At 35.6% G+C, this 23341-nt stretch overlaps 2 protein-coding genes across 3 annotated transcripts; both read right to left on the bottom strand.

Moving 5' to 3' along the window:
- Positions 1 to 2455: 2455 nt before the first annotated feature.
- Positions 2456 to 6247, bottom strand: LOC121750620 (mitochondrial acidic protein MAM33). Of its 2 annotated transcripts, XM_042145192.1 has the most exons (4): positions 6028 to 6247; positions 5360 to 5691; positions 3866 to 4028; positions 2456 to 2605 (listed from the first exon to the last, which is right to left on the bottom strand). In XM_042145192.1, the coding sequence occupies exons 1-3, from the start codon at positions 6139 to 6141 to the stop codon at positions 3866 to 3868; spliced, it is 609 nt and encodes a 202-aa protein (XP_042001126.1). In that variant the 5' UTR covers positions 6142 to 6247; the 3' UTR covers positions 2456 to 2605. The 2 variants fall into 2 exon arrangements, with proteins under 2 accessions (XP_042001126.1, XP_042001124.1); XM_042145190.1 differs by lacking the exon at positions 2456 to 2605 and having other exon boundaries at positions 3775 to 4028.
- A 14042-nt stretch (positions 6248 to 20289) lies between these two features.
- On the bottom strand, positions 20290 to 21888 carry LOC121750245 (zeatin O-glucosyltransferase-like). The gene has a single exon (XM_042144744.1). The coding sequence runs from the start codon at positions 21826 to 21828 to the stop codon at positions 20440 to 20442; it is 1389 nt and encodes a 462-aa protein (XP_042000678.1). The 5' UTR covers positions 21829 to 21888; the 3' UTR covers positions 20290 to 20439.
- Between the last annotated feature and the right edge of the window lie 1453 nt (positions 21889 to 23341).

The following is a 23341-nucleotide window of genomic DNA, read 5'->3' as shown; positions in this document are numbered from 1 at the left end:
ACATGAATATTTCAACACAAGTACACGAAAATATCAACAAAATTTTATTGAGATTTTACATGCATTATATTGAAATTTTTTGATGTATTTGTTGATAAAAAAATATTTTTATCAACATAAACGAAAAATGAAATAAAAATCATCAAATTTCAGTATCCGAATGTCGTCTGAACATATGCAATTGAGATCTCGTTAGAACCCTTATAAAATTACCTTTAATTTGATATATTTTTTGCAAAAAAATAATTTAAATCGACAGAGTTAGGTAAATTTAAAGTTTTAGGATAATTTTAATAAGAGATAATTGACCTTAATACCACTTAATTTTATGTAATAATTCACGATTTTCGGTAAGACCATCCAATTTTATCGATTCAAAACGTTCAACATGTCAGTGGTTTTCCAGAACTGCATTGGATCAGTCTGCCACCGATTCAGAGCTAAACTATCCGTTATAGTTCGATTTTTAAAACATCGGTTGTAACTTACATCATTTGCCATATGATATCCACCATATAAAAGTGTATGCATTTTTACCAAAACAATTATTCCATCCGTTCGCCGTTAGGAGGCCCATTTGAGTTTGACACGTATTTTAAGAAATGTAAAGAAAAGTGAATGAGTGGAATGAAACATATTTTTATATTTAGTGGAATGAAACATATTTTTATATTTAGTTTTATAATAGAATGTGAATGGAATGAGTTAGTGGAATGTGTAATTTACTTACCATTTATAGTAAAAGTGAACTGGGTCTCTTAATATCAGATGGACTAAAATGGTAAACCGGAGCTGCGGGAGTATATAACTCCTTTTTCATTTTTAAGTCACTGTCAAACTTTATTTAATCAACTTTTGCCATGCAATAGTGAATATTAAAAGAAACTATTACATAAAAAGTTTCAAACATTTGTTTCTTATAAAAGTGCAATGATTTCTAAAAAAAGGTTAAAAGACCCGTCCCAACTTTATTTTAGTAACTTTTCTTAAATTGCTAATTTGCTAACTCATCAATGCAATATACTAAAAATGTCATCACGATGATACTGAAATGCCAATATAAACTTAAGTTAGATATTTTAATATATTATGTTTACATTGATATTTAAATATCAACACCGTTTATTAAAATGTCAATACAAATATATGTTTACATTTTAACGTGATCGTGTTGATATTTTTAATATATTACGTTATTGAGTTAGCAAGTTAGCAATTTAAGAAAAATTAGGATTTTAACGCACACTATATATTTATTCCAAGTCGTGCCTCCCCCCTCATTTTTTCTTTCTTCGTGCTCTGAATGGGTTGCCAAATTGATTATATTTGTAATGGATCCCCACTATCTCTAAATCTTGCTTTCAAAATCTCTAAACTTTCTCATGATTTGATTTACTTTTTAGTTGATAACTTTTCGTATGAGAATGAGTCACCAATTTCTAAATCGTGGCTTGCGGGGTCAAAAAAAAAAGATTCAATAATATTTTTGCTTTTAATATTTCAAGGCAAAAAAAAGGAATCAATCTAACAGCATCTCCAGTAGGCGGATGTCCCACTCGGACATCCACTAGGACTTCCCAAAAACACCTCCTGCCACGTCACTAGGACTTCCCATCCCACTGCCACGTCACTAGGACATCCCCTTCACAATCCGCCCTTCCCATCGCCCTTCCCACTAGGACTTCCCGCAATAAAAAATCACAAATTCACAAATAAAGCACTTTACGTTTACGGAAATAAAATTTCAAACGAATACGAACGGGAAAAATTAACAACTTCATTTAAAAAAAAAATTAATATACCGAACGTCCGATCCACGCCACAATGGCGGACGTCCGCCCGCCCGTCGCCCGCACGTCCGAGGACATCCGACGTCCTTAGGGGACGTCCGTATCCGAGTTGAAACGTCACAATGGCGGACGTCCCGGTCGCCCGTCGCGGATGTCCGACCGAACGTCCGCCATTGGAGATGCTCTAAGTAGTACTTTCTTGTCTGTCTCAACTGATAATTTCTGAATAATAGAGGGGTCCAAACAAGAGAGGAGATTTAAACATATTTTGTTTTCAATTTTAAAGGTAAAAATATACTCCTCCGTCCGTAAAATGTTGTCCAGTTTTCCCATTTTAGTACGTTCGTGAAAAGTTGTCCACTTCGTTTTTTTTTCTATTTTTGGTAAATGATCCCCACTTTCCACTAACTCTTTACAGTTTACACTCACATTATATTATAAAACTAATATATAAATATGGGACCCTCGTTCCACTAACATTTTCCAATCACTTTTCTTTACGTCTCTTAAAACCCATGTCAACTCAAACTTGGACAATATTTCATGGAGGGAGTGAGTATTGCATTTGAGTTATTCAAAATAATAGTATAACTATCTAAAATGTTTGATATTTTCTTTACATGGTTTCGCGAATGAAAATTTTAAACGTTTATAATCAAAATATAAGAGCGGTTAAATAAACAAAAGAAATAAGTATCAAACTACTTAATTTCAAAAATTATTTGTAAAGAAAAAGAAAAAATGGTCTGGTTCCAACTCCACCAGTGTTGCCGTGGGGCCATCCAAACATGAAAACAATGGGACGTAACGAATCACTGCAGAAAATGGCAAAATGGGCCTTTTTTAATTAAATTACATAATTGACTTTCTTAAAATGGTTAGCTATTTTCTAACATTTAGACTTGACTTCTAAGTTCTAACTAAAGGAGTAATAGCAATGTGGAGCTAGTAAGGTTTTGCACTGTGGGCCTGTGGCATCATCCCTCGTGTTGCGACAATACCGTTGAACAAACACACGCGATGAAAATAAAAACTGATATAAAAAAAAGCAGAAGCTAAAAGAAAGTGGCAAAAAAATCCGAAGATCATCAGCCACGAGCACACATGATTCGTTTATCGTTCAAGTATTCATAAATGATTGATAATCCGTAGTTCCATACCAACATCTATGTTAGAAAGAGGGATATCATATCACGATGCTATCAATATTATCCAGTCCACATTTTGGATGAGTTGGGCAGCCTATCTCGCCCGACTCATCAAATATCAATGGACAGAAGAACAGTGAGTGATGTGTGGTAATTCTGGTGGCCACAATATGGCCCTACATTCTAGATGTTGGCCATGACTAGATTGAGATTTTTAAACTAGAGGAATGTGAGGTGTGAGCACTAAGCATGGGGTTTTGACTTGGCTTAGTAGTTAGAGGCATGATTGGTGCAAAATGACTCAAATTCAGAACCCGGTCTAAACGTTGTAGTGATGGACCAGATATAGTCAGTAGGGTGGTCCTAAGCTATGAGGGCAATGACTTTTTCGATCATTAGATTTCTAACAGTCTAGATGTATGCACACAAATTTTGGTCAAGCTAAGCAAAAAAGTATCCAAGATAGATGCAGATCATGATATATAGCATATTTCTACGAAGGAAGCAACAGAGTGATACAAAAGAGCAATATTTTCTAAGGAATGGTGAAAAGAGCATATATTCCTTACCCCGGTCTCTACGACTACCCCAATTTCATTGTCATGAATTTCTATATCTCTAAGCCTACCCCATATAGTGTTTCATTCCTTGACTTTACACTTTTTCTATGTAAGTCAACACTAATATGGAAAGGTTGACAAGATTTAGTTAATGAGATTTATGCACAACAATCAGAACTTATCCTCGATTCTGCCTAAAGCCATTTTTTTGGAATGGCCTCTAAGGGTACTTCCAGCAAGATCAGTGTTTGGTGAGAATTTAAAAGACTGCTGAAGTTGACAAGTGGAAAATAGAACGGGTCATTTTATAGAAAACTAACAAAACAATGTGCGAGTTAAATGAAGTTTTGGCAATAGCTTATATTACTTATGTTCTGTCCATCATCTCCTTTAGCTTTTGTAACCAGCCCGTGTATTGACCTTGCTCTTTCTTGTGTAGGTAGAGGAGGAGGTTGTTGGTGAAGTCCTCTTCAATCCCTCTGGCTGCTAGATACTGCTTCAGCTCATGTTGTAAAGCAGGGTCCAGATCACTGCAAAAGGACGTGACCGATAACTTAATCATGGAAAGAGAAATAAACTGGGTGGAGAATGGCAGGTAAAGCATTTGAACTATGTTTATTTGCACACACCCCGACCCTCAAAACAAGAAAAATATATTATTAAGAGTTATAATCAGATTTTCAAATGTAGACATGCATTATACAACCTCCATATAAAGAAAGTCATACTGAGAACACACACCTTCACTTAAGTAACATTCAGATATATCAACTGCTCGAACAGTAACAGAAAAATGGTACAGCAATTGTACCGACAGTCTACAATTTTGTGCTGAGTTCATAATGATATCAAAAGGACCGGGAAAACACGCGAGTAGAAATATTTCTACAGATTTTTGGATTTTAAAAGAGATTGTGAAAAGTTAGCTTAATTTTGTCAAGTCAAGTTAATACTATTGTTTGCTTGTTTTTGGAATCAAGATCTAGATAAATTATAAAACATGAAAAGTAGTCAGTAGAATCTGCCGTTGGGGCAAATCTAAGCTGAGAGCGGAACCCTGAAATATTAAGGACTTATTTGGTTTGATTTTCAGCATCCTGGAGGTATGCACAGTGTCTTAATGTGAGAATGTGTTTAATATATATTCTTAGTTGACAAATGATAGTTACGACTCTCAGTTTACCTCATACTCGTTATATTCCATTAGCCAAAAGTGATGTACGTATATATTAATATTGATGTTATAGGTTTGAAATAGAAACTATTTCTTCTCCTGTTAAGAAAGGGATCAATCAACCAACCACAGTTTTGGCACCTAAAAATGTTAAAAGGCCAAAAACGAGGCATGCAAAATAAGCCAACAACTGCTTACTGCTTAGTAATTTGAATATCATACAATGGCCATAAGAAAGCTATGTTAGCAACCAGTAGTGAAATACCAATGTTATCAATCTCGTATGGCGGCTTATGGCGGTTTGCCTAAAAACCGCCACAGGGATATGGCGTATTAGTATGGCGGTCAATAATTAAATAAATAAAATAATACTTATATATTTATATATAATTCAGAAATTAGAAAATAATTAAAATATAACATCTAAAACACATTAAACAATTAATAAAGTATAAAATACAACTCTAACCTCCATGTTTCTTGCATAATGCCCCATTCCTAAATACAATACACACGCAATGTTGTCAAATGTCGGATATGGCGGTGCTATGGCGTTTCCACCACTGAACGCCATGCCATAGCGCCATGGCGCCGCCATATCCGCTATTTGATAACATTGTGACATACATTTCAAATTTCGTTTATCTCAACACAAACAGATCACAGCTCAATTTAATAGGAAGGTACCTGAATAACGGCCCTCTATAAACTGATGAACTGAGAGACGACGATGGAATGTAGTGGGCGTTGTGAATGTGAAAATCAGGCTGAGTGCCTCCTCTATTGGACGCTACACAATCAAACTTCAAGATAGAGCTCAAACCGGGCTTTTTCACACATATTTTCAACAAAGCTTCTGCAGGGAACCTGCTATCTTCATGGAAAGTATCGCGGCCCAACAATGCCGAGATGGCCACTTCCTCCCCGGACGACGAACACTTTTTCCTCAGAATCACATCTTGGGACTTGGGAGAGTCCCACTCCACCACAAAATCACCAAATGAACCCATTTTTTCATTCTGCATAACATAGACCAAGTCAGGCCTCAAAAGGAAACTTGCAGATTGAAAACTTAACTGGAACAACAGTCATTACAAGCTCAAAATCACAGCATATGTAGACACATTAACCTACTATGAACTTAAATTCATCTAAATTTTGGCTAGGTTATCATTGTGCTTCGCCTATACAATCAGTCATCAACGATGATGAATTCAACCCTGGAATTGTTCGCCAAACTTTATGAATCAAATTATAAATATCAACTGGAACCCTAATTTACTCCCCAATCAAATTAAGCACGAAATGTAGAGCGAGAAACGAATCGTTCATAAAGTAAAAAATGCAAAATCGACCTGGAAGCGCATGGAGGAGAGTTCGTGGTTGAGCTCAGATTCCAAAATTCTCAGCAAATCCAAATCTTCAATAGATTTGTAAGCTCTGCGCAAAACATTAGTCACTCTCGCCATAGTTCTTACTTGTGTCTCTCTCGTTCTGATGTGGTTAAAACGCAACTTTTTGCAAATGAAACGCAGCGCTACAAATTTTCTTACCGATTCGGACACAGATCCTCTACAGTGGTAAAAACCACAGTACAAGCTGAGGTGGTCAAAACGCAGCTATTTGTATATTAAGAGCATCCACTATGGTAGCAACTGAACATCAAATAGCCCCCATCATCTGGACATGCAACTAAAATCCTCCTACCACATCATCTGGACATGCAACTGGACATCAAATAGCCCCCACATAGCCTATCCACATCACTAATAACAATTATATAAATTTAATTTACAATTGTAGCAACATACGAAATTTAATTTACGAGATAAATACAAGAAAATTGAATAATACTATTAAAATTTCAAAAAGTACAATAATTTTAAAAAAATACATTTAAAAAAATTACATAAATTTAAATAAAAACTAATGTCTTCCAATCCTCCAAGCCCACAACTCTTCAATTGATCTTGTACAGAAAGAAAGATAGAGAGAGTACTCGTTAAAACAAGTGGTGCGAATGAAAATGACGTCCAAAGCGCGTATATATAGTGTTTTCGAAAAAAAAAATTTAAATTCTGACGCCGGTCTGACGCCGATCCGGGGCCTACAATGGTGCCGTGAGGATCGGCGTTGGAACCGGCGTCACCACACGAATCGGCATGGGTACGCCGAAATTGACGCCGATTTTGCCGACGCCGGTCGCAATGGTTCGGCGTCAGAACCGGCGTCGGCGAAAAATCGGCGTCGCGGTTTTGACGCCTCCATTGCTGATGCTCTAAACGCATGAAACTGACTAAGAGCATCTCCATCCGTGCTCTTTGGCAAGAGCACGGTTGTGGGTCCGGACACACTTTTTTTACTTTTTTACTGCCGGCTCTTCCTCAAGAGCACAACACCCATATTCATGCTCTTCCGCAAGGATATGCTCAAGGGTCTCATCATTCTATTATTCAATTTAAATAAAAATATTTTTACAATATTAAAATGCATTAAAAATATCCGGAATACTATTACAAATTACAAAAAAATTAAAAATTACATAATTAAAATTCTAAAAATTAAAAATTAAATAATTAAAATCCTAAAAAATAAAAATACATAATTAAAATCTTAAAAAATATAAAATACATAATTAAAGGCTAAAAATATCCTCGTGGAAGACTGTTCCTCTGACCCTATCTCCAATGTTCTTTGGAGACCTCGTATCATTGCCAAATGTGAATCTAGTTGCTCGGGGGTCATATTTGACCTATCGGCCAAATTGAGTTGGGCCAAAAGGGTCCACAACGAGTTGGTGGAGGGTTGAGGTGGCACAAAGGGAGCGGGGGCGGATGGAGTCGCCTTCTTCCTTTCTTGCGGCCGGCGTTGGCAACTGCTCGGGCCAGCGTCGGGGATATCCAAGTTAGTTCCGGCAAGCTGGCTAGCCACCTCATCCTCGCCGGCGTCAGATAGGGATACCGACCTCGACCGTTTGCTGGAGGAGCTGGAGGATTATGATATGCCTCCCCTATACTTCGGATGCACACGCTGCCAAGCGCTGAGGTACTTGAACGGTTTGTAATTTAGGGATTGGTAGGTCGCCAAGGCGGCACTGATGATGTCGAGCTCGCTCCTGCCGCTCCCCGCCGACCGCTCTTCCTGGAGGTAATACCCCTGGAACTTTTAGATATCTTCGTTGGCTCTGAATATGACATTGAGCACCATACTCTCATTGCGCTCGATGGTTCCAGCCGGGCGGTTTTCATTGTACCGGCGAGAGACGCGCCACCAAAACCTATCACCGCTTTGGTTTGTGTCTATCTCTGGATCTTCGGAGATAATCAACTAGGCTTTGAATAATTGGTCCATCTCCGCCAGAGTGTACGGGGTGCAGACACTACGAGGAGTAGGAGTAGGAGTAGGAAGAGGAAGAGTTTGAGAGCCGCCGCTCCCTCCCGATCTGGGTTCGGGTGTCCACCCGTATCGCCCATCAGGGGCATCTTGGTCGTCCAACGGGTAAGGGCAGTAGCCACCCGGAACTTGAGAATCTTGGGTTTGAGGAGGGGCTGAAAATTGTGTTTCCGGACTAGGGAATGGTTGTGAGCCGAACCATTCGTGGTTCCAACCGCGGGAGTCGGAGGGGTGATCGTCGGAGCCGGACATTTTTTTCGTAAGAGTGAAAGATTGAGAATTGATAAGAGAAGATGAGAAAATTTAGATGAGAATTGTGTAATGTGATGTGAAATTTTTGGTGTGGAAGTGGGGGTATTTATAGATGAAAATGTGAATTTTGGGGAAAAAATTGAAAAATAAATTAAAAGTGGGGAGAAAACGGATATAATTTAATGGGAAGTGGGAAAATATTTTTTTATTTAAAATTGATTTTTTAAATTAAATTCGATTTTTTAAAAAAAAGAAAAATCGAAAATGCCAACGGCTTTGCCGTTGGCCAACCAGAACGCGCCACATCAGCACGGACGTGCTCGATGCATCGAGCAGCGCCGTGCCAGCGGCGGGAGTGCAGCAGCGGTGCCGCGCCAGCGGCACGGACGTCCCAGCGAACACCGCTGCTGATGCTCTAAATCCCATTCATATCCTTTTTCTCTTTTCTATTTTAGTTTTTAGTTTTGGAATACTTCATTTTATTTAAACATTGAAAAACACTATCAAACCCATTAAATCAATAAATTAATACGAACAATTGGTCTTCACTATTTATTAGGACGTTTAAATTCACCACTAAAAAAGCTAATACTGTAGTAATTTGTACTCCAGTATGCTTCTTTTTTCTATAATGGTAATTAAACTAAAATTCAAAATAGCAAATGAAAAAAAGGAAATGAAGGGATTGTGTCAAAGTCTTGCGTTTAGTGGGTATTTGGCTGCGTTTTGACCACAGCAGCTTGTCCTGTGGTTTTTGACACTGCAGAGGATCTGTGCCCGACCGATTCTAAGTATCATAATCAGCCATCACATAAATGATTTATGTTTATGAGTTTCCTTTAGTTAGATATTAGTATGTTGTTTGTAAATAATGTAGTACTAGTATTTTATCATACGGAGTAGATATTTTAAGTCAAAAATCTATCTATTCCCTCGTCCGCCGTGAAGGGTTCCATTTGAATAAAAAAATTTATATTTATGTTTTTGTTTTTGTTAGATATTACTATATGTTTTTGTTTTGGTCAGATATTACTCCGTACTTCCGTCGTCAGCCATAAAATGTCACAAGTTGGGATGGCTCGAGTTTTAAAAAATGTAAAGAAAGTGGGTAGAAAAAGTTGGTGAAATGTGAGTCATACTTTTATAGAGTTTTAGTTTTATAATAAAATGTGAGAGAAATAAAGTTAGTGGAATATGAGGACCATAACAAAAAATAGTTGTGACAAATATTGGCGGATGGACAAAAAGAAAACTAGTGACAAGTAATAGCGGACAGAATGAGTACTAAACAAAAACGTAAGTCATAATAGATGATATGATCATTAGAATTGGTAAGTATTTAAAAAAAAACAATAATTTGTATGAATGAAAATATCATAATAGATGATATGATCATTGGAATTGGTAAGTATTTAAAGTAAAAAATAATTTGTATGAAAGGAAATTTAATACAATGTAAAATAAATTCACTTATTATAGCATATTTTATTTTTATTAACATTCTAACACATTGGTATGAATTCTGAAAGTCGTCATGGTATTTTTGGATACTATTATGTAATTATTATCTTATGTAATCGTATTAACTTTTAGTTTAACTTTGCTATAAAATTGGTGTTATATTTTGTATTTTAATATATGTAATTTTAAAATTGAAAACTGTTTTAAAATGTATTACTATTTTAAATGATATTTATCTTTAATGTGTCATGTATTTATTTATCATAAAATTATACCCACCCCTTGTTCTTGTGAGCTCATAACTAATCCTTTTAAGTGGGGGATAGCTAGGGAGTGAGACTAAGAGCATCCCCAACGGTGCTTTATGGGATGGACGGCGTCCATGTTGACGGCGCGACACAGCCATGTCCGCCGCTGCACTCTTGCCGACGACACGGCGCTGCTCGATACATCGAGCACGTCCGTGCCTTTGAGCAGGGCGACGTGGCAGCACACCATTGGCCAACGGCTTAGTCGTTGGCATTTTCCATTTTAAAAAAATTGAATTTTAATTTAAAAATAATTTTTAAATTAAAAAAAATATTCCCACTTCCCAATAAATAATATCCGTTTTCTCACCACTTTTAATTTATTTTTCATTTTTTCCCCAAAATTCACATTTTTCATCTATAAATACTCCCATTTCCACACAAAAAATTTCCCACCACATTATACAATTCTCATCTAAATTCTATCATCAATTCTCAATCTTTCACTCTTGCAAAATAAATGTTCGGCTCCGGCGATCACCCCTCCGACTCCCGTGGTTGGAACCACGAATGGTTCCCTAGTCCGGATGGCTACCGTCCTTACCCGGTGGACTAGCAAGATGCCCCCGATGGGCTATACGGGTGGGCACCACAAGCTCCAGGAGAGAGCGGCGGCTCCTAAACTCCTCCTATTCCTACTCCTCGTAGTACTCGTGTTCAGGATTGTTGCGGTGACCTTCACATCCGCACCCCGTACACTCCGAGTGAGATGAATATGTTATTCGAAGCCTATTTGGAAATCTCCGAAGATCCGGAGATTGTCACAAACCAAACCGGGGATAGGTTTTGGTTCCGCATCTCTCACCGGTACAATGCCATCCGACCGGAGAGAACCATCGAGCGCAATGAGAGTATGGCGCGCAATGCCATCTTCAGAGCCAACGAAGAAATCCAAAAGTTCCAAGGGATTTACCTCTAGGAACAGGAGTCGGCGGGGAGCGGCAAGAGCGAGCTCGACATCATCAGTGCCGCCATGACGACCTACCAATCTTCTTATTACAAATCATTCAAGTACCTCAACGCTTGGCAGGAGGTGCGAACGCATCCGAAGTATAGGAGAGGCTTATCATCCTCCTCCAGCTCCTCCAACAAAAGGTCGAGGTCGTTATCCGACGCTGGCTCGGAAGAGGTGGCTAGCCAGCTTGCCGCAACTAACTTTGGTAGCACCGACGCCGGCCCGAGTAGTTCCCAACGCCGGTCGCAAGGAAGGAAACATGCGACGACCAACCACCGTCGCGCCGCTGCCGCTGCCGCTCTCGCTCCTGCTCCCTTTGTGCCACCTCAACCGCCCACCAACTCGTTGTAGGCCCTTTTGGCTCAACTCAATATGGCCAATACGTTTTACATGTCTCCCGAGCAACTTGATGCACATTATGCAATGATATGAGGTCTTCGAAAAATATTGGGGATAGAATAGTCTTCCACGAAGGTATTTTAAGTATGTAATTTTTAATTTGTAGGATTGTAATTATGTAATTTTTATTTTTTAGGATTTTAAGTATGTAATTTTTATTTTTTAGGATTTTAATTATATAATTTTTATTTTTTAGGATTTTAAGTATATAATTTTTATTTTTATTTTTATTTATAAAAATAGTTCGACTATTTTTAATGTATTTTTATATTGCAGAAATGTTTTTAGTAATTGAAGTATTTAAATTAAATAATAGAATGATGAGACCCTCGAGCATGTTCCTGTGGAAGAGCATGAATGTGGGTGTTGTACTCTTAGGAAAGAGTATATAGTAAAAAAATAATAAATATGGGTTCGAGTCCATATCTATACTATTTGGCAAGAGCATGGATGGGGATACTCTAATTCCAGTACTTGTATTTAGGCTTTTGACGCAATCAGTATGGTTCTCTAATTCATAGTATAATTGTTGACCATATAGAGGCCCACTGGGCTATTACCATGAAGATAATTATAGTTCAACAAATCGTGTGGATCATGGAATCTCTTTATAAAATTTTATGCCGAGTAGAAATATCCTGATTAAATTAAGTTATTTTCTATTTTGTTAAAAAAATAAAATATCTTATTATTTTTACTTTAGTTTATCTTAAATTTTACTTTTTTCTGGTACTTTATTTTTCTTTTCTTTTATTTTTATTTAATTTATTTAGCACAATTTCTTAATCTTTGTGTTTAAAAGAAATGATTCAATTTAATTGGGATAAATGGATTACTCACTCCGTCCCTGAAAGTTTGTCCTGTTTTTCCATTTCTATCCGTCCCACAAAAATTGTCTCAATTCACTTTTTACCATTTTTGTAGTGGACTTCATATTCCACTAGCTCATTCTTATTCACATTTTATTATAAAACTACTCTCTCCGTCTCATAAAAATATGTGCACTTTTTATTTTCGTCCTTCCCACAAAAATATGTGCATTCCATTTCTGGAAAGTTATATCAGTTAAATAATGTAGGTCTCACTATCTACTAACTCTACTTTAACTACCATTTTCCTCATCTCTCTTATTTTACCATACTATTATTCTCATTTCTCTTAATTTAGTAATTTTGTCTTAATTCCCGTGTCATACCGAATGCCCATATTTTTATGAGACGGAGGGGGTAATATATAAAAGTAGGACTCACGTTCCACTAACTTTTTCAACTCATTTTTCATTACATTTCTTAAAATCTATGCCGGGTTAAAGTGGGACAATTTTTCATAGTTGCACTCGCATGAAAATTTTAAAAGAGGATTCTTGTAAAAATTACTTATTGACGAATGACGCGCGACAACGACAAGCTTATTTGATTTAACTATTAATATTATTATTATAATTATATAATTTGTGATTTCCTATACTTATTTTCATTTGTTAATTTTCCATATCTTACAATGGCCAAACATAGAGAGATAGAGAGGGGTTTGGCATGGGTGTAGCGACGCCCACGTGCCTAACATGCTAATCTACAGATTCCGAATCCTATGTAGAATTGTTGCACAAACATTTTAAACGTTTTAAAATGACGAGGTCTGAATTAGGCAGCAGCTAGTTTGCTGCATTGCGGTGGTCCCGGATCAGCCCATGTTACTAACGCTACCAAAATCGAATTACACGACGATTCTTTCACTATTATTACTCTTTTCTTTTTATTGTATACTTATTTTGAATCAATCTCCATCTACAGATCCTGTGAATCTTTGTCAATAATTTCTCATATCATTTCTCTTTTACTGTATACAAATAACAATACTAATTTACTAGTATAATTTAATTCATTTAAATTTTAAATCTATGAATATGGAGTATATACTTCATACTTGTATAATTTATGCAGCTATGCAATGTAATAAATGGCTTCGGATAACCGGGTTTGGGGCCGTATAATAAATTTTTTAGGACTTCTCAATGATAAATAGTACAGTAGTAATATTTTATTTGAAATATTGCTCAAATTAAGTACTACTTAGCGTAGTATTAGTTTTCTGTCATACTCCTATGGTTTTGAGGAGAACCTAATATTTTCCTAACTTTATCATTTACTCCCAAATTCAGCACCCAATCACATGCTTAAACTGAGAGACCGTGATGAATTCAATTGCATATTGTTTGTTTAACGAAGAATATTTTATAGTGAATTACAAAATTGATCACTGTAAATAGGAAAATTCACATTTCAAAAACTTGAACATATAAAAAATCATGTTTAAATTGGCTAAGTATTTATATTAAATAATTATCAAAAAAATAATTTTAATAATATAAAAAATGACATTTATAAACTCCATAAATGATAATTGTGTAAGAAATACAGATGGGAATTAAGTGACTTATACACCCTTTGATTTCACGGCAAAATAATCAGTCGAGACATTTTAACGCGACTTTTTTATATTCAAATCCATTAAACCTGATTTTTCTAGCTTATTTTACAGGATTAATTTTAAAGTTTATTCTTCATGCAAATAGTAATACAAACATAATGATCGCAACGAATAATAATAATTCTTATGTCCCATAATAATAGGGACATTTTTCTTTTTCATCCGATTTATAAAAATAGCCAATTTACATTTGTGGAAAGTTCTCCAACTCATTACCCATATACATCATTTTATTTACAACTTATACCGCTAGGACTCACCAGTACACACTAATAATAATATGAGTTTTACTATCCAAATCCACTAACACCTTTTAAACCCTTCTCCTCTTCTCTTTTACTTTATCAATCATGTATTAATTCTCATGCCGTCTTAAATGTCCGTATTTTTATGAGTCGGAGGGAGTAATAACAATAATAACTATCGATAACTATTGATCGCAAACAACTCTTAAGTTATTGATCTAATTATAAGCTTGACTATTTTTAATTATTTTCCGATAAAATTGACTATTTTTAATTATTTTATGTTTTATATTGCTGAATATTCTTTCTCTTTGCAATATCAAACTGAATAATTTAATAATATTAACCCATAAGGATGACGGCCCCACGGATTATATAAATTTGTCTACATTCAATTGTTGATGTGGGTGAAAGTGAAATCTATCTCGGTTTTGGACTATGTTACAGAAAATTATTGAAATTAGTAAACTGATGTTGTGTTCACCATTTCATCTAGTAGTAGTATATAGAAGTAAGATCGACTTTACATTTTCTTTCATTAATTTTATTGTATTTTTTTAAAATTCGCCTTTAATCAAACTAGTCCACATATTGATGAACGAAGTAGTATAAACAAAATAATTATGGCGTTGAACTATTTCAAAAGTTCCATCATCAGCATATTATTCAATGATATTGTGGGTCATATGTGTCTCATAAAAGGCAAAACTCTTCATTATTGAAAGTAGCATTAAATATATACATGTGCATGTACATGTACATATTATCGTCAGAAACTCTATATACTATATTATCTACGTCCAAAGTAGAAATAGACATATTATCGTCAGAATACTATATTATCTACGTCCAAAATAGTAAGTATTTATATTTTGATACACTCTCTTAATTTTCAAATAATTTTTTTAAATGATAACAATTTAATGCAAAATTGATAAAACAAAAGAGATGAAAAGAAAAATATGTTAGTGAAAAATGTGTCACACATTATTAGAGAGATAAATTCTTTTAAATAGAAAGTTTATGTTTTTAGGAGACAGACCAAAAAGAAAAGAGTTTTTATTTTTAGGGGTAAGAGGGAATACAATTTATATTTTTGAAAATTTGTAAATAGCATATTGTCTTACATATTAATTTATTTATAATTTATACCCTTAGAGTTAACAATTTAACAATATGGACTATACAAAATCTACTAACATTATTTCTACTGTTTTTAATCTTTCACTCTATTACTTTATCAACCGTATATTAAAATTCATAACATTTCAAAAATTGCTATACTTTAAAGCCAGAGGTAGTATCCTGTAATACCCATAGATTCCGCACTTTGCCGAAATGCATTTTGGAGTACTATACTACTACATACACAATGATACTTTCTATCATAATTTATTTCATATATAGCATTACACTAATTTTTTGCAATAATCATGTATTGTGTAAATATCAATTTTTCCAATGGGAAGCTATAAAGAAAACAATAAATTAAAGTACTTTTATTAGTGAATGAATGTAACAAAGAAATTAAAATACCTTGAGAAGCCAAAATGTTAGTACTATTATTTATACAATACGTGTTACTATTATATATCTTCTCGAGTGTATAATATTGTTGTGGGATTTAGTCCTCATATATTTGTATGGATACAAAATAACACTCATAGAGTAATAATAATAATAATAATAATAATAATAATTATGTTATTATTATTATTAATATCTATAAACAAAATTTGATAATTGTTTGCCATGAAATATGTCCCACAACAAATAGCAACATTCTATGACGACAAGTATATATTCTTTCAAATTAAACACTTAAACAATATATTGCGGGTAGGTGTGGCAAAACGGGTTATCCGCGAGTACCCGCATCCGACAAGTCGGGTACCAGTACTCGTACCCGATTTCAGCCAAATTTGTTGTCCCAATACCAGCCCCGAAACATATCAGGATTACCCGATACCCGTGTCGGGTATCCCGTACCCGATATTGCGGGTACCCGTACCCGATCCGAAAAGTGCTTCAAACTAAAGGCTGAGTTCATGAAACCAATTAATATTTATTCTTTGAGTTTTTTCTGTGGAGTAGTACTTATCATCAATGCAATGTATTTTATACAAGTCTGTAATGCCATAATGAATTTTGAGATTGTTGCCGCACTATGATTTTAGATTTTTATTTTTTACTTTGCTCTTCAATCTTCATGCAAAAATTCCAACTATCAATTATACACATATGTGGTGATTTCTAGTCTCACTTAATATATAATTTGCACATTTCCATATTTCAAATTCAAATTACAATGCAAATCAAAATTTATCGTGTTAATTTTGATTGTAAGCTTTGAATAGATTGAGAATAAAAGTGAGGAGACACTCTATATGTGGCACCTCAACCCCTCTGACGTATACTCTTTTAATAAATAAATCCCTTAACATAAAAGCAATCAATACACGTGTCTAATTCATAGAACACTCATATTATATAAGTTCAAGCAAACACTTATCCGATACATATTTCAAAATATCCTGTAAAGTAGTGGAACCCTCTCACCACTCTATATACTATACATTTATCTACATGCAAAATGATGAGGATGAGAAGGTTGCCAATATGCATCAGCCGCCGAACCTGATAACACGTAGAGTTCCTATGACCCACGTCGGTCAAAACTTTATTGCTATCTTATTCCTGAAAAATTTAGTGGTTTATATGAGCCACAACTCAGTATATATAAATTTCCACCTTTAATCTCACACGATACAAACATCAAGCATATTTTTTTATCAATACATATAATCAGAAACAATATATAACATAATTTAAAAACAAACCATTTCATATTCATATGCATATGCCACTCTATTCAGTTTATTATTCTGTAACAGTCAAGTCTGGTATCTGCCCGGGATTCCTCTATGACCCGAAGGTCTCTCTGTAATTGGACTCATAGGTCCCTCTGTATTTGACCCGAAGGTCCCTCTGTAATTGGATTCATAGGTCCCTCTGTATTTAACCCGAAGGCCCCTCTGTAACTGGACTCATAGGTCCCTCTATATTTTAGATCCAGTACAAGACTGTCACAGATCCTCTTTAATCACATGCTTCATGTACTTTCAATACCATATGTAAAACATCAATTACATATTTCTATCATATAATTCATTTACAGCATCATATCCATTGCACCAATCACATATCCATATCATATTCCACCATATATATCAAATAACATATAATCATATTGGATCACATCATATAATCAAATCATTCATTTTGTTTAACACCTAGCAAGGAAGTAAATAAAACATGTAAAATTAAAAGTGTGATTTATACACACCTGATCACGGTAGATAAATTACTCAAAAACTCGACCCCCTTCTCTTCGTTTTCCACTCACAAATTGTACATAGTTGTTACGTCTAAATTCTAAATATTCTTCTCCTTATTATTTTCTACTTCTGTTGTTCTTCTCTCTCTCTTTTTTCTCCTAACTTTCGTCCCTTTTAATACATGTATACTGTAGCTTCCTCCAATCTCCTCTTTTTTCCCTTCTCATGAAAAAAAAGAATATACTATATAGTCCTAATACAGTCAACTGCAAAACTAGGTGAGTCACTTAGTATCATAGTACTTTATATTTATACTAAAAACACATATAAAAGGAAAATTTAGAAACGTGTAACTTTGAAAAAAATTAGACTACAAAATAATACATAGTAATGCATTTGCTACGCCACGTACACACATTTATTTTTTTAATGTATGTAATCTTTGTCTATCCACAAACTAAAATTATTAATATGTATATATGTAAATTACTTACATGAATAGTACTATAATCTCATTTACATATGCACACGTTACAACACATGCATACACATTTATATTAATCATTTAATACAAATGAAATAATCGATACTAATTATATATTATATATACTTACATAAAAATTTTCATGAAAGGAACTATCTATTTATTCAACTATACTGATTGATCGTAACACTAAATACATCTTCTATGGGTCACACTTAATATACTATAGTAAAAATGACAATTTAATATGCAATGACAATATAATATGATAATATGCAAAATAATGCATGTTTCGGGTTAAGGATGTTACACTATAGTTAGTTCTGGTGAGTTTTCAAATGTAGGTTCGTTGGAATATAAAAAAATTTCAAAAAACTCTTAGGGCACATTTGTTTGACAGGAAAGTAAAGTTATTAAGGAAAATGATTTCTAGGATTCTAATTTCTAGGATTATGATTTCTGGGATTTATGATTCCTAAGAAAATAATTACTGGGAATATAATTGACATAGAATATGATTATTGTGTTTGGAATTATGGTAGGATTCTAAAATGATTATTTTCATTTAAATGAAATAATTTGATAAACTAAAACACACGAACTATTACAGTTATTCTTAGATACACTGTTTAGTTCGACTAATTCTATTTTAGTAATTTGATTAAAATAGAGGCAGACTACATATATTTACATAAAAGCAGCATCAGTAAAAATTTTAAAATTTGAGCAATTCATTAACTTTGACATAATTATGTTCTCGTAAAAATATTCAATTGTATATGAAAATGTTTAACGGTAAAACATCAATCAAATTGCATATCTGTATATTAAAATAATTAGAATAATAAAAATTAAGCAAAAAAACTAAGTTACAGCAGAGAGAGACGAGAGACGATGAGAATTGAGAAGTAGGAAAGAGTACCACCTTAAAAAATTAGTTGTAGTAAAATGAAATAGTTGGAGAAAAATAGAGAGTAGAGATAATAGTGGGAGAACGTGACGCTGAGAAGGGTGAAAAAAACCGTTTTAAGATTGCATGGAAAAAGAATACCTAGGTGTAAGAGGGGAAAAAGAATCCTTGAAATTCTATATAACATTCCTCGTATTTAGGAATCATATTACTTTCCCTAATTTCTTATAACTAACTCAAACACAGAAATTTAATAATTAGGAATCAGATTACATTTCATGTTTTCTCCAAACACTAAAACTGGAAATCAGATTACTTTCCCAAAGAATAATCCATGTCAAACAAATGGGGCCTTAGAACTTTTAAATTCTATAAAGTATTAAAAGATTTATATAGCTAATACTAATTAATAATATCGGGTATTATCGAAACTAACGGGTATACCCCGTTTCTCATTATCGTCAGGTAGCGGGTACCCAAAACCCAGCGGGTAGCGGGTCGGAATTACCCATTACCCGCTGCCCATTTTGTCACCCCTAATTGCGGGCATGTCGACAGAAATTGTAATATTATTTAATTGTTAATTAAAAAAAAAAGAAGAAGAGGAAAATGAAAAAGCTACAATTCTTTTTCTTTTAATTTTGGATAAGGTTCGGTTTGTCATTCAAAGTTGCTTACTTAACTAGATAATTTAGAAAGGATAGTTTTAGTGCGTCAAGAAATAAAAGTCAATTAATGTAGTACCTCATCTTTATATATTTAAGAACATTGCAATTGGATATAGAAGTATATTGTATTTGTACATCGTTTTCGTCACATGCAGATTCATCAATATATAAAGTTGTCAACATTATCTAAACAACTAGATCGAGTTTGTGTGCAGTTCCGTATCTTTGTTAGATTTTATTGAATAAGTGTGTACTGTACACGTTTCAAAATCTTGTTTATTAATCAATTAATCATTGGATTTTCAAAACTATTGCACCAAAACTAAAACTTAATAATATGTAAATGGGAGTACTTTGCTAGAAAAAAAGCACGTAATTTGGTCAAAATATTGGTCAATTGTGCAAGTTTGAAAATCAGTCACTAGTATCACAACTTTAACATTTTTTGTTTTCCATGAACTTGGATTTAAGGGAAATCATGTTCTATGTGGCATCTGGAAAATATTACATGGACAAAACGTTGAATCACTTAACTAGAATATTGTATAATTAGAATATTGTATAATTATTTCGAATCAAACTCCTATTCATATGAAATCAGTCATAAATTTTCTAATTTAATTAAATTTAAAATTTTGGAGGTATTATTAAGTTTGAAACTTGTGAAACTTATCAAAATTTCTAAACTTTGCCTTTCTACATAGCTATCAACTATTTAGGTCCACATAATGCATGCGCCAAATTGCATTCATATTTATAATTGTAACTAATTAAATGTGATACTCCCTAATAAATACTCCTACATTAATACATAACGATCGATTAGTATGATATACTAGTATTTTATTTCGTATAATCTACGATCTATCTACTAATATGTGACACGAAACAGTCCAACTCGAAGCACGCCGAGCCACCTTCCTCCGCCGCGTCCCTGACGGTCCTACCCAGCTCCGCGGCCCTCTTCCTCATCGCCTCCCCTTCCTCGGACGCCATGAGCCTCCGCACCGCGTGCTCCACCATGTCCGCCTCCACGACGTCCGCCCGACGGGCCCAATCCCTGACGACGAGGCCGATCCCGAGGACCCTGGCGATCAGCACCGTGTTCCTCGGCTGATCGGAATGCATCGGCCACGCCGCGATCGGCTTCCCCATCGACATACTCTCCATGCAGGAATTCCACCCGCAGTGGCTCATGAATCCCCCAGTGGCCGAGTGGCCCAGGATATCCAGCTGCGGCGCCCAGTCTCTCACTACCAGACCTGTTCCTGTAATTCTTTCCTCAAACCCCTGGGGCAGCTGGGCCATTCTGGCGTCAGCTGCCCTGAACACATCCCCACTGTCCGCGTCGCGCAAAACCCACACGAATTTTTGACCGGATCTCTCGAGGCCCGTCGCCAGGTGGTGGATTTGATCGTTCGAGAGCGTGGTGGTGGTGCCGAACGAGACGAAGATGACCGAGTCTCGGGGCTGGCCGTCGAGCCACTTGAGGCATCTGTGTGGCTTTTTTCTCTTGGGGGCGGAGATCGGGTTGAATGGGCCGAGGGCCCACTGCTTTTTCGCCCCACTGATGTGGGGCTTTTCCAGGAGGTCGAGGAAGGAGCCCTCGACCTCCCTGCATGTGTTGTAGATGCGACCTGAATTCATCTTGAGGTATTGATGCTGCTTCACCACGAATTTCAAAAATTCAGGGGTGAAACAGCCCTCCAGGGCCGGGAGGCCCGAGAGGATCTCGGGATCGACGGCGAAGGGGCGGCCGCTGGTCTCCCAGAGGAAGAAGAAGATGGTGTAGGCGGAGACGCTGTGGAAAATGTAGGACTCGGCGTTGGGGAAATTGACAAAGTCCTGCACGACGGAGCCCATGAGGGAGTCGTAGACGACGACGACGCGGCGGAGGGAGGCGGAGAGGGAGGCGAGGAGGTCGGCGACGGGACGACGGAGGGAGTGGAGGGCGTCGAAGAGGGGCTGGAGGTGGCCGGGGAATTTGATGGAGGCGGAGGGGTCGGGGGGAGGGGCGGAGAAGTGGAGGGATTTGAATTCGTGGAAGAAGATGTTGGAGGCGGAGATGGGGTCCCAGGTGTCCTGGGCGCGGCGGCGGGCCTGGCGGTTGTGGGTGGCGGTGCCGACGTAGTGGACGGCCACGCCGCGGGAGGAGATGAGGCGGGAGAGGTGGAGGAGCTGGTTCAGGTGGCCCTGCAGAGGGAATGGAACCATCAGCACCGTCACATCGTCTAGGAAGAAATTCGACGCCATTTGTGTTGTGTTGTGTTGCTTTGCTTTTTTTTTTTGGATGGAAAATGCGAAATTGAGTTGCTTCTCATGCTCCATTTATTATGGTTTGGTTGTATAAATTGCGTGTGCGTCACTCCCACACATACTCCCATGTCTCACATTCCACTAATTCACTTCACCCTAGGGGTGAGCAAAGAAACCGGAAACCGAATATCCGAACTGAATCAAACTGAAATTTTGAAATTCGGTTCGGTTTTTTCGGTTCGGTTCGGTTTTAAAAAAAAATTTTAGTTTTTCGGTTCGATTCGGTTCGGGCGAAGAAAAAAATCGAAAAACTGAATTATATATATATTCTATTAATTTAATATATTATATTATATATAATATATATATTCTTTTAATATATTCTACTATATAATATATTATATGTATTATTAATTTTATATTATATATAAATATTCTATTAGTATATATAAAATAAAATAAAATACACATATATAAATATATATTTATATTATATTTATTTTTTTCAGGTTTTTCGGGGTTTTTTCGGGTTTTCGGTTTTTTACGTTCGGTTTTCGGTTTTTCGGTTTCGGTTTTTCGGGTTCGGTTCGGTTTGGATTTTGAACTAAATTTGGTTTTTCGGTTTTGGTTCGGTTTTGGCATAAAACCGAACCGAAACCCGAATGCACACCCCTACTTCACCCACATTTTATTTTAAAATCAATATAAAAAAGTGAGTCTCATATTCCACTAACTTTTCCAACCAACTTTTCTTTACATTTCTTAAAACTCGTGCTCACAATAAGAGGGACAATTATTGTGGGGCAGAGGGAATACTATTTTTGGGAGTGGATACACATTCCACTAACTCATTCTCACTCAAATTTTATTATAAAATTAATATATAAAAATGAGACCTATATTTCACTAACTTTTTCAACCCACTTGATATTACATTTTTTAAAACTCGTGCCGAGTCAGTAGTGACAAATTATTAAGGACAGAGGGAATACATGGTTTTATAAATTGTGGCCTATCCAAAATAATAAAATTACTCTTTAAAGAATGGGGATCATTTGCTGTACAGTGTAGCACAACATCGCCTATTGTTTCTAATGCAGAAATAAATAATAATTCTTCCATCCTCATTAATTGACACCATTTGACTTGACACAAGTTTTAAGAAATATAGAGGAAAGTGAGTTGAAAAAGTTAAAAGAATGTAGGTCATACTTTTATTTATTTATTTTATAATAAAATGTGAGTGGAATGAGTTAGTGGAATGTAGGTTTCGTTACCAAAAGCAGTCGGTGTCAATTTATAGGGAACGGGGAAAAAAGAAATGGTGTTAATTAATGGGAGAATTTCGGATTTTTGGGGCACTCTACTACTAAAATAACAAAAATGTACCCACTTTGTTATTTCTTCCATATATGGGAAAAACAGCATCCATGTTGGCGTCTTATTAAGTAAAAACGCCAACCAAGTAGGCGTTTTACATTTTATTTTTGATTTTATGCAAAGACAATAC

This window comes from Salvia splendens, chromosome 10, assembly GCF_004379255.2.
Source record: "Salvia splendens isolate huo1 chromosome 10, SspV2, whole genome shotgun sequence".
NCBI lineage: Eukaryota > Viridiplantae > Streptophyta > Magnoliopsida > Lamiales > Lamiaceae > Salvia > Salvia splendens.
Note: the sequence above shows the minus strand (reverse complement) of the source record. Positions and strands in the feature narration are given on the sequence as shown.